The following is an 11,417-nucleotide window of genomic DNA, read 5'->3' on the forward strand; positions in this document are numbered from 1 at the left end:
TACGATCATTTCAAGATACGATGGCCTCTCAGAGGCCATCGCATGTTGAAGGCAGCATCAACATACGATGCTTTTGTATGTCGGGGCCATCGCATAAACTGCTATCCGGCAGCGCAGACTGCTTCAGTTGCTTCCGGAAAGCCATTTACGGTGCGCCGTGTGCACCGACGATCACTTACCTGTCCTCGGGGCTCCGGCGTGTCCTCTTCGGGGTCCCCTGCTTTGCCGGCGCTCTCCTTCAACGTCATCACGCACGCCGTCCCGTCATCCAATAGGAGCGGTGTGCGTAGCGACGTGATGGTGGCGACGGAGAGCGAAGATCCAGGGCAGCGGTGACGGGTCCGGAGCGGCGGGGACACGTGAGTATTACCTCCTATACTTTACATTGCAGGGATCCCTCAACATACGATGGTTTCAACAAATGATGGTTCATTTGGAACGGATTACCATCGTATGTTGAGGGACCACTGTATTACATAAATGGCTGTCATATAATACTACTTTTTCTGTGTAGTTGTCAGGCTGGCTATGGCTTACCAACATCAGTGAGACTGTTGAGGTTGGTCAGTAGTGGTGGGTGTCAGCTGCAGATAGCTGCCGTGTATGGAGTGGGCCTTAGCTCCTGAACCTGTTCCATACACCCCTTCCCGACCTGTCTTGTTAATTTATGTGGGGCAGATGGGAAGGGGTTAATCCCAAACAGGCCCCATAATTAAGGGGTTAGGAAGGAACCTTTTAGCTGATTCAGGTTGCCAAAGTCACTTGCAACAGGAATGGACACCCTCACTACAATGTACTATGATTTAGGCTGTGTTCCCACCCAGTCTTTTGAGATGTTTTTTAAACCTTACTCTGGTCAGTATTTTTTACCAAAGCCAGGGGGTTAATTTATTATGTATTTTGGAACCTTTTTTCTTCTATATTCGTTGCATGTGTTAGGGACAGTTTTCGCACTAATGTGACATTTAGTTTAGAGCAATTTTCAAAAGTGCCCCAGCTTAGAACACTAGGTTTTTCCTTTTGCAGTAGATAGGAATCTACTACATGTGTCTTTTAGACTTGGGCACATTTTGTTGGAGCAAAGAGGTCTGCCAGGGTGCAAAGCCACACATTTGAACAACTGTCATCTCACAGCCAAAAAAGCCTTCACTCAGTGAAGTTAAAGGGGTATTCCAGGAAAAAACGTTTTTTCTTATGTCAACTGGCTCCAGAAAGTTAAACAGATTTGTAAATTACTTCTATTAAAAAATCTTAATCCTTTCAATAATTATCAGCTGCTGAAGTTGAGTTGTTGTTTTCTGTCTGGCAACAGTGCTCTCTGCTGACATCTCTGCTTGTCTCGGGAACTGCAGAGAGTAGAAGAGGTTTGCTATGGGGATTTGCTTCTAAACTGGGCGGTTCCCGAGACACGTGTCATCAGAGAGCACTTAGACAGAAAAAAAACTCAACTTCAGCAGCTCATAAGTACTGAAAGGATTAAGATTTTTTAATAGAAGTTATTTACAAATCTGTTTAACTTTCTGGAGCCAGTTGATATATAAAAAAAAGTTTTTTTTCCCCGGATAACCCCTTTAAAATCATTGACAGTGAAGGTATATTTAGTGCCACAGTTATCAAATACTATGTGCCATTTTGATAACTTTGGCGCAACAGCACCAAACCACAACTCAAAAAACGGATGGGGGAAAAAAAACAGGTTACAAGACTACTCTTTGTAAATTCCCCCCAGGAATGGGTCTAGAACACTGTGCAAATATTTGCATTATAGTTTTTCTTTGTTTGTTCCACTATTACTTGGTAAAAATACTAACAAGTATGAGTGCACAAAACTTTACAGCATTTAAGAGAAATCAAAGTTTTCTAGCTGAGCTGGGAACCGGGTATGCAAAATAGGATTAATATCCATCACTGCCCCTGATAGGACTGACATGTCCTATCTATAAACTTACAGGCCAGTTTTACCCAGGCATATTACAGACACATTATTGCATCTGCATATTGACTGCAAGCCCCAGCCTGACTGCGGGTCTGATGACGGATATCCGTTTCAGTTCATAGACTCATGGTTAGGGCTGGGTGGTATGGCCAAATATGTGTATCGCTGTATTTTTGTAATTTATGGCGGTTCCACGGTATATATCGGTATCCCCCCCCCTTTCCCCCAAAATGTAATATCAGCCCAGCGCTGCCCCCATTGGGGTACTGCTCACATGTCACCCGCAAGTGCTGCCTCCTCGTCCTCCTGTTTGTCGCGGCCGCCGGCGCTGACACTCTCTATACTGTGTGGTATCCCTATGCCCGGGCTGCAAAAGGTAAACAAAATAAACTAAACGCATGTTCCAACGTCGGCCTTACGCTGGGGACGGGAACTTTGGACAGCCATCAGCCTATCACCGGCCGCAACGATGTTCCGCCTCGGCCAGTGATAGGCTGAGCCCACTGTTATGTATGAAGCCGGCTTCTTACAAGACAGTGGGGTCAGCCTATCACCGGCTGAAGCGGAACATCGCCGCGGCCGGTGATAGGCTGACGGCTGTCCAAAGTTCCATTCCCTGGGAAGCAAGTCCGGACCGACGGGGAAGGTGAGTTAAAGGAGTAGTCCAGTGGTGACTCAGTGGTTTACAACTTATCCCCTATCTTAAGGATAGGGGATAAGTTGCAGATCGCGGGGGGTCCGACCGCTGGGGCCCCCCGCGATCTCCTGTACGGAGCCCCGACAGCCCGCGGGAAGGGGGCGTGTCGACCTCCGCACGAAGCGGCGGCCGACATGCCCCCTCCATACAACTCTATGGCAGAGCCGAAGCGCTGCCTTCGGCAATCTCCGGCTCTACCATTGAGATTTATTGAGGGGGCGTGTCGGCCGCCGCCTCGTGCGGGGGTCGTCACCCGCTATCTCGGCGGAGAGCCGGGGCCCCGTACAGAGAGATCGCGGGGGGCCCCAGCGGTTGGACCCCCCGCGATCTCAAACTTATCCCCTATCCTTAGGATAGGGGATACATTTTTCACCACTGGACTACCCCTTTAAAGTTTATTTTGTTTACCTTTTGCCGCCCAGGAATAGGGATACAGTACAGAGCAGTGGTCTTCAACCTGTGGACCTCCAGATGTTGCAAAACTACAACTCCCAGCATGACCATGTTTGGAGTTGTAGTTTTGCAACATCTGGAGGATGAAGACCACTGGTATAGAGTGTCAGCGCTAAACAGGAGGACCAGGAGGGCAGTGCTTGCGGGTGACATATGTGAGTAGTAGCGCTGGGCTGATAATTAATTGGGGGGGGGGGGGAGAAGCAAAACAGCACTCGCGGTTCACATATGATTAGTTCCCCGATGGGGACAGCGCAGCCCTGGGCTGATATTTCATCAATTCCTGAGGGGGAGGGGCCAAACCGGTATTGCGGTATGGGTTAAAATTCATATCGTGCCGCACAAAAATTTCGGTATTCGGTATGAACCGCTATACCGCCCAGCCCTACCCATGGTCAGGCTGGGACATATGGCATATATGCATAATTGCATCCATAATATGTCCAGCAAGTGACTGTTTGGGACCCTATTTTCAATAGACTGAACAACACAGCAGACAATGCTTTTGAGCGTGTTGAGGTCCAGAGTAACTAGGTGACTTCATTCAGGCCATTGAAATGAATGGCACCCATTTTTTTTTTTTTTTTTTACCTGCCCAGAATGCTGGCATTAAAAATACAAACAAAAACACTGAACTTACCTCCCAACTTCCCAGAAGCCTCCAGTGTCCTGCTCCAGGTCTCCACTGCAGTCTTCTTCCTGCTTTTGGGGGAGACTTGTCATAATGCAGCTAATCGGCAGTGTGACAGATTGAGCCCTTGTACCAGAAAGAAGACTGCAAAGGAGGCCGGGAGAAGGAGGTAAGTACAGGTTTTTCTTTATGCTGGCATTCTGGGTAGATAAAATAAAAGGTCGCATGCTGGCATAATCCTATAAATGGATTAGAATAAATCATTACATTGTAGTGAGGGTGCCCAAGTCGGTTTCATGCTGCCAGTGGTTTGGGCAGCATGAAACAGCTGACAGGTTCCCTTTAGGGTGCTCTTACACAGGGCAGTTTTGAAACCAAAACCAGATGTGGATCATAATGAATCAGATAATATACAAAACAGATGTTACTTTTACTCTATTTTTTTTACAGCAGGAGTGGATTAAAAAATAAGATCACATTCTACTTTATTTTATTCTTTATTATAATCTTCGCCTGATTTTGGCTTCAAAGCTGCTACAAGAACTGCACTGTGTAAGCGCACCATGAAGTCAGAATGGCAGAACAGTTCCTCACACATCACAGTTCATCACTGGGGTCATTAACCCGTCCTTAAACAAAGAGATCTTCAAACTAGAAGTCCCATTGAATGTGGATGTATTTCCGGGGCCCCAGCTTCACCATGTGGCCCCCTTGTTACACGATTATAGACAGTCTTGATAAATAAGTGAATGTAGTAAATGTTGTGTGAGGAGGCGGCTGTGGTCCTCAATCTATTCCCGGAGAGGCTCAGACCCCTCCCTGCCATGTGCTGAGGTGGGCGGTGTATGTGGATGGTGTAAAGACCATGGAGCCGGCTCTACTTCCTTGTTTCGGGCCTGGGTGACTTCGCTTCCTGGGCAGCTGCCAATCACCAGCCGAGCACCATGAAGAGACTTTGCCTTCTGGCCCTTCTCACATAGGAAGTTGGGAAAGTGTTGTGTCCGAGTTCCCCGGATTACCGTGTGATGTCTCCGATCATGGGCTGACTGGGAGCACAAGGGCACTGGCAGTCCGCTCTTAAAGGGCACCGAGTGATTTCCTGCCTGGGCTGGCCTTATGACTGGACGGAGAGCTCAGCTGGGATCCGCCAAGTGACTTACCCAGGCCCCCACACGGCTACACGGAAAGTTCTGCTCCGGGGCCCGGCCGCTGTGCCTAAGCGAGCAGGGGGAGGTGGAGCCGGGATGTTCTCTCCTCTGTGTCCCCCGATGCCGGGCCCTTCAGCGCTCACCCAGGCGCCCGGCCCGGCCCTCTCCACCTCCTCCTCGGCCGCCTCGTCAGTGTCCGGCCAGAGGCCCAGGGACCCCTCAGGGAGAAGACGGAGGAAGGACCGACATAAGCGGAAGAGGCACCGGCTGCGGGATCAGGAGGCACCGGCCCCCAGCATGGGCCTAGTGGAGGAAGGAGAGGTCTCAGCTGGTCCCCAGGCAGGGAGGCGCCACCGGGGCCACAAGAAGCGGCAGAGAGAGCGCCACCGGGACATGCTAAGGAGGGTCGGGGCGCTTGCCGCCAGCACCGTGGAGTATGACGACGTCAGTTCCCTGTCCGAGGGGGCGCTGTCAGAGGGAGAGCGCGGCCCGGGGACTCTGTTCCCACCGGTGTTAGGACTAGGCCTCATCCCGTCCCCGGATAGATGCCCTTCTACCCCCGGACTGCACCAGGCTCCGTTATCTCTGCTACGCCAGGCCGCCAGTAACGCTGACCGGAGCGGCAGGAGGAAGCGAGGCTCCCGCCGGCAGGAGACGGCCCACCGACGCAGGGAGGACGCTCGCAGCTCTGCAGGCCGCACCGATGACCGGAGGAGACGCCTAGGGATAGGGAACCTGTTGCTCCCGGAGCCGCTGCTGCTCGCCCCGACCTGGAGGCCGCAAGAAGAGAAGAGACCGGATCCCAGGCCCGCCGCCTCCTCCTTGTACAGGCCCAAGCGAGAGGAGGCCGCGGCGCACAACAAGCAGACGCCCAAGGCCTACAGAGGGGACCGGCCTCACCGGGCGGCTTCTCCCGGGACTCACCGCAAGAAATCTGCCAGCCCGGCCCGCTCACCTAGCCCTGTCTACGGCGGGCACCGGGGAGGCCGCCGCTCACCTAACTATGGCGGCTTTGACAGGACGGACAACTCCTCACCGCCTGCCCGGCGCCGCTCCCGCAGCCCGTACAGCCCGGTGACTAGGTAAGAGGGCAAATGGTGGGCACAGGCTGGCATGACCACTAGTATGGCCCTCACAGCTTTCTTACACTATTGAAGGGCAACAGGGAGGATGGGGGACCGGGCACAGAGCTGAGTGACAGTAACTGCTGCATAGCCAGCCTGAATGTGCCACCAATGTCACCCCTGTGCCCATGGATGCTAGAACAAGGTGCCAGCATTGTGCCTAATGGCTGGTCAAGAGGTTAGCCATCTGGGTGCTGGAAGAAGCTCCGCTGCAGGGTAGAGCAGTCGGCAGCCATTTGTAGAACTATGGGCATCGCCTCTTAGGCTAAGTTCACATCTGTGTTGGAGGATCCCTCACGGGCCATTGACGGTTTGATGCACAACAGACACCGTCGAATTCCATTGACTTTAATAGCGTCCGTTTCTGAAGGTGCATTCACACCACGTTTTTGCAATACAGTTCCCGTATACATTTTCAATTTCAAAACCGTATGGAACCATATTGAAAACCGTATGCATTGACTCTCCATTGAAAACCGTATGCAAAAATGATGCATCCGGTTGTGTCAGTTTTGCATCTTGTACGTTTTTTGTGTGTGTGTTTATTTTATTTTTCCCCGTACCCAAAACCATAGCCTATCACGGTTTTTGGTCCGGGTAAAAACCGTACGTGTTTTTTATTTTTTTTTATTTATTTAACATGGGAATCGTAGAGAACTGTGCGTACAGTTCCATCCGGTTTGCACCATACTGTTTTTGACTTTGCACAGGTTTTTTTTTTTTTTTCTTGGAATTTCAATTAAGTGAAACTTTATTCATAATGAAGTGAAAAGTTAAAAAGTATACGGCTGTTTCTTAAACAGATGCAACTGGACATCCATTTTTCAAACCGTATGCGGGTTAAATTTTGTACACTTGTTTTGCTACAGTTTAGTCCAGTTTTGAGGAATCCATTTTTCAGCAAAAACCTGATAGGGGAACTGTATTGCAAAAACAAAGTCTGAATGTATTTGAGGATTTGAGAGGGAGAAAAAACAGTTTGCAGTCCTGTCCTGCTATTTGAACAGACAATGTGAACGGAGGTCTGACACAGATGAGATCTTAGGCTATGTTCACATCAGCATAGAGAGTTCCCGCCGCTGATTCTGTTGAAATAATGGGACTTATGCAGAGAAAAGAGTGAATGGGACCTGTCGGGATCCCCTGGTTTGGATTTCTGCTGTGGGAATTTGTCACATGTCAACCCAACGTGGGAACGTACCTAAGGGTACGTTCACACGAGGGCCCACAGTGTATTTTACGCTGCCGATCCGCAGCTGAAGGACCACTGCATGGTGGCTTTACATGCGCTTGCTTGGAGTTGCAATACGCCGCTACGAGCAGACACACTGAAGCGATGTGCGTGTTGCCGCGCATGCGCGGTGTACTCTAACACATCACAGATGCTCCCCCCTGCTTCATGAGCTAGGCAGAGAGCAGCTGCAATGTGTGAGTATACTGCGCATATTTGCGGCAACTCGCATATTGCAGTGTGTCTGTTCGTAGTGGCATATTGCCGATCCGAGCAGGCACATGTAAAGCCACCATGTAGGGGCCCTTCAGCTGCAGATCCGTGGCATAAAATACGCTGTGGGTCCGCTCGTGTGAACGTACCCTAAGGGTACATTCACACGCCTGGATTTTTGCAGCGTATTTAGCTGCAGATCTGCTGGTGAAGGCCCCGCTCTATGCTGGCTTTACATGTGCCTGCTCGGATCGGCAATATGCCGCTACCAGCAGACACAGTGCAGCGATGTGCGCAGCGTACTCACACATCGCGGCCGCTCTCCCTGCTCTGAGCTAGAGAGAGAGAGAGCTCCCGTGATGTGCGAGTATACTGCGACTCGCACATCGCAGGGTGTCTGCTGTTAGCGACGTATTGCCAATACGAGCAGGCACATGTAAAGCCAGCATAGAGCGGGCCTTCACTAGCTGATTTGCAGCGTAAAATATGCTGTAAATCCGCGCGTGTGAACGTACCCTAAGGCTATGTTCACACAGCAGAATTTCTGCATGCGGAACTCTGCACGGATTCCACATGCGGATTTCGCATCAAATAAAGGCCCAATAGACCTCAATGGGATTTTGCACTCCCATTCACACTTAGAATTTCAGCATGCGGATTATGCACGGAAGCCACACAAAATCTGCACAAGACACGGAATTGGTGCGGATGTGTGGAAATTCTGCCGTGTGAATATACCCTAAGTATATGTTCACAAGGCAGAATGTCCTTGCGGAGTTCTGCAGGAATATTCTGCACTGACATTCCACTGCAGCAAAGTCCCATTGATTTCAGTGGGATTCTGCTGCACATGGTGGAATTTCTGCAGCAGAAACATACTGATTCCGGCGTCCACAGAAAGAATAGACTTTCTTTCTGCAGATTCCACTCGTAAATGCATTGCCGTCTACGAGACGCCACATTTCCGGGCGGTTTTAGTGATGCTGAATCATTGAAATATGTGTAATGTCTGCCCATGTTTTCCAGGTGGACATTTCACACACTTTTTGCTGTGTGAACTCTGCCTTATGAAGCCACATAAGCGTCTGGCCACAATGTAGCAGTCAGTGGCTGTGTAGCTAAGTTGGCTACAGCATTTCAGCCAGCTGCTTGGGTGGCTTTATGCTAAGCAGAGGGGCAGAATCTGCACCAAATTAAACCCAACCTAAAGTACAGTGTATACTATTATATAGTTACATTAAAGATTATAGGGACTCTGTCACTAGGTTTATGGTACTCTATCTTAGGGGGGGGGGGGGGGGTACACTGGTTACCATGATGTCATTTAGGCTAGGTTCATACTGCATTTAGCCCATGTATACTGTGGCGGAGAGCAGCAGATCCCATTCATTTTAGTAGCCTGAACGGAGTCACCTAGTGACTGGTCAGTGCCGATACAGTATTTTAAGGTGACTGGACATGCAGCAGATCACACTTTTAGTTTGCTTAAAATAGCAAAGAGACCCAAACGGAGTCACTCGGTGACTGTTTAGGCTGCTGAAATGAATGGCATGCGCTGCTCTCCGCCACAGTATGTACATCAACATCCTGTTCTCGGCAGGATACCATTGGATACATATGATGGAAGCCCTAAATGCAGTATGAACTTAACTCAAAATAGAGAAACAGAACATGGCAGCACATCCACAACATGTACTATGATTTAATAGCTTCTCAGCATCATTTCAGAAACTAACAGGTTGTTATTGTAGCTATTGATTGATTATGCTAAGAAGCTATTGGATCATAGGACAAGTTGTGGATGTGCGGTCATGTTCTGTTTCTCTATTTGTGAGTTGCACTTTAAACTTAGCCTGACATCTTGTAATACATCTGGTCTCCTCATATATTGGAGAACAGAGATTTCCCCCACCCATTAGCCTCTGATTGGCAGCTGTCTTCCAGTATTTTCAATCACCGGCTTGTGGCTCCTCAGGAATATCATGGACTACCTAGTGTGCACATAATGGGAATTCTTCCCAGTGCTTTGGATATCGGCAGAAAGGCTGCATTTTATGCATCGTACAAAGTTGTAATCGGTGTCGGTCAGTAGTCTATGATGTCCTTTATATAGGACAGTATAAATCCAGTTATAGACTCTTTAATCCTTTCTTGTATATTAGGAGAGGGGTTGCTTCTGTGTGCAAGTAACTAAATGGGCTTTTCCTTTTCACTATGCACTGCCTGTAATCTGCTGGAGGTGCTCTAGAGAGCAGCTGTGAGGGATAGGATTTCTCCATAGCTGTTCTTTTAGGGAGCTTACATGCAGTGCTAGTGGCAGCAGATAGTGCTGGTCATCCCAATAATTGCTAGACTGCACCTTAACTTGTTTCTCAAAGGGGTACTCCACTGGAAAACTTTTTTTTTATTTTTATATATATATTTTTTATCAAGTGGTGCCAGAAAGTTAAACAGATTTGTAAATTACTTCTATCTAAAAAACAAAATCTTTAATCCTTCCAGTACGTATCAGCTGCTGTATACTACAGAGGAAGTTCTTTTCTTTTTAATTTCCTTTCCTTTATGCCTGACCACAGTGCGCTCTGCTAACACCTCTGTCCATGTCAGGAACTGTCCAGAGTAGGAGAAAATCCCCCATAGCAAACCTCTTGCTCTGGACAGTTCCTGACATGGACAGAGGTGTCAGCAGAGAGCACTGTGGTCAGACAGAAAAGAACAACTCAACTTCCTCTGTAGTATATAGCAGCTAAGTACTGGAAGGATTGGGATTTTTTAATGGAAGCAATTTACAAATCTGTTCAACTTTGTGGCACCAGTTGATTTAACCCCTTAATGACGCAGGACATAAATGTACATCTTGGTGCGGTGGTACGTGATGCACCAGGACTTACATTTACGTCCTGTACATAGACTGCAGATAAAGCAGTATTGCAAGTCTCCCTCTGGAATGAAGCTGCAAGTTGCGCATGTTTGCTGCCGCTCTAGTCATTTTCTATGGGGCTATGGAAAATAGCCAAGCACTGTACTTGTTCTGTCTCTTGTACTGCCATAGACAATGAATGAGGCAGCCTCATGCATGTACGACCCAATCTTCTATTCCCACAGGAGACTTACCCACTGGTCCTATCCTGTGAATAGGGGATAAGTGGTTTTTATACTGGAATTCCCCTTTAAGAATCACTCTTGGGAGCTGCTGCTAGAAGTGCCGCGTGTAGCCTACAGTTGGGTAGGGTCACAAGGAACAGATCCGCAGCGTATTTTGCGCTGCGGATCCGCCGATGATGTACCCTACAGTGTGCCTCCCACTGGGCCTGCTCGTAGCAGCAATCCGCCGATACGAGCAGACACACAGCGATCTAAGAGTCGCCACGCGCATGCGTAGTGTACTCGCACACATCGCGGTTGCTCTCGGCCTAGCTCAGGGAGCAGGGAAATTGCTGCTACGAGCAGGCACAACTTGAGGCACTTCATCGGCTGATCTGCAGCGTATCTCCGTTCCGTGTGACCCTACCCTTTATCAGTATACTAGCTGAATTCTCGGCGTTGCCCGGTTTTTCCTTCCTCATCCTTGTTGGGGAGGAAAATCAACAAAGGAGGAAGCTTTTGACTTCAAATCCCATCCCCATATATTGTTGTCATGTCTGAACCCAATATCCCGACCTCATATCCCGACCTCCTATCCCGACCTGTAATATGTGTACCAGGTATTGAAATATCTCCAGCCGTACGGAAGTTATTTGGGAACATACATTTCCCATTGATTTGCATGGGACTTTAAACAAAACCCCAGACCCTCACAAATGGGGGTAGTTAAGGGTTAAATTAACTATCCTATATTTTAAGTGTAGAGATGTGAGGTGAACTTCAGAAACGATGGGAATATCGGCGCTGACCAAGGAGAGGACAATAGAGCCAGGTGTGTAGCGAACAGATTTAATCCAATGCATTGGATTAAATCTGTTCGCTACACACCTGGCTCTATTG

At 48.9% G+C, this 11,417-nt stretch overlaps 1 protein-coding gene across 1 annotated transcript in view; it reads left to right on the forward strand.

Moving 5' to 3' along the window:
* Positions 1 to 4,021: 4,021 nt before the first annotated feature.
* The window catches only part of CDK13 (cyclin dependent kinase 13), a 78,105-nt gene continuing 70,709 nt past the window's right edge, over positions 4,022 to 11,417 (forward strand). Inside the window, exon 1 of the mRNA XM_056520498.1 lies at positions 4,022 to 5,947. Coding sequence (XP_056376473.1) covers positions 4,962 to 5,947 — 986 coding nt within the window. The 5' untranslated portion in view covers positions 4,022 to 4,961. The remainder of the gene's footprint in view (positions 5,948 to 11,417) is intronic.

Source organism: Hyla sarda, chromosome 5 (assembly GCF_029499605.1).
Source record: "Hyla sarda isolate aHylSar1 chromosome 5, aHylSar1.hap1, whole genome shotgun sequence".
Classification (NCBI taxonomy): domain Eukaryota; kingdom Metazoa; phylum Chordata; class Amphibia; order Anura; family Hylidae; genus Hyla; species Hyla sarda.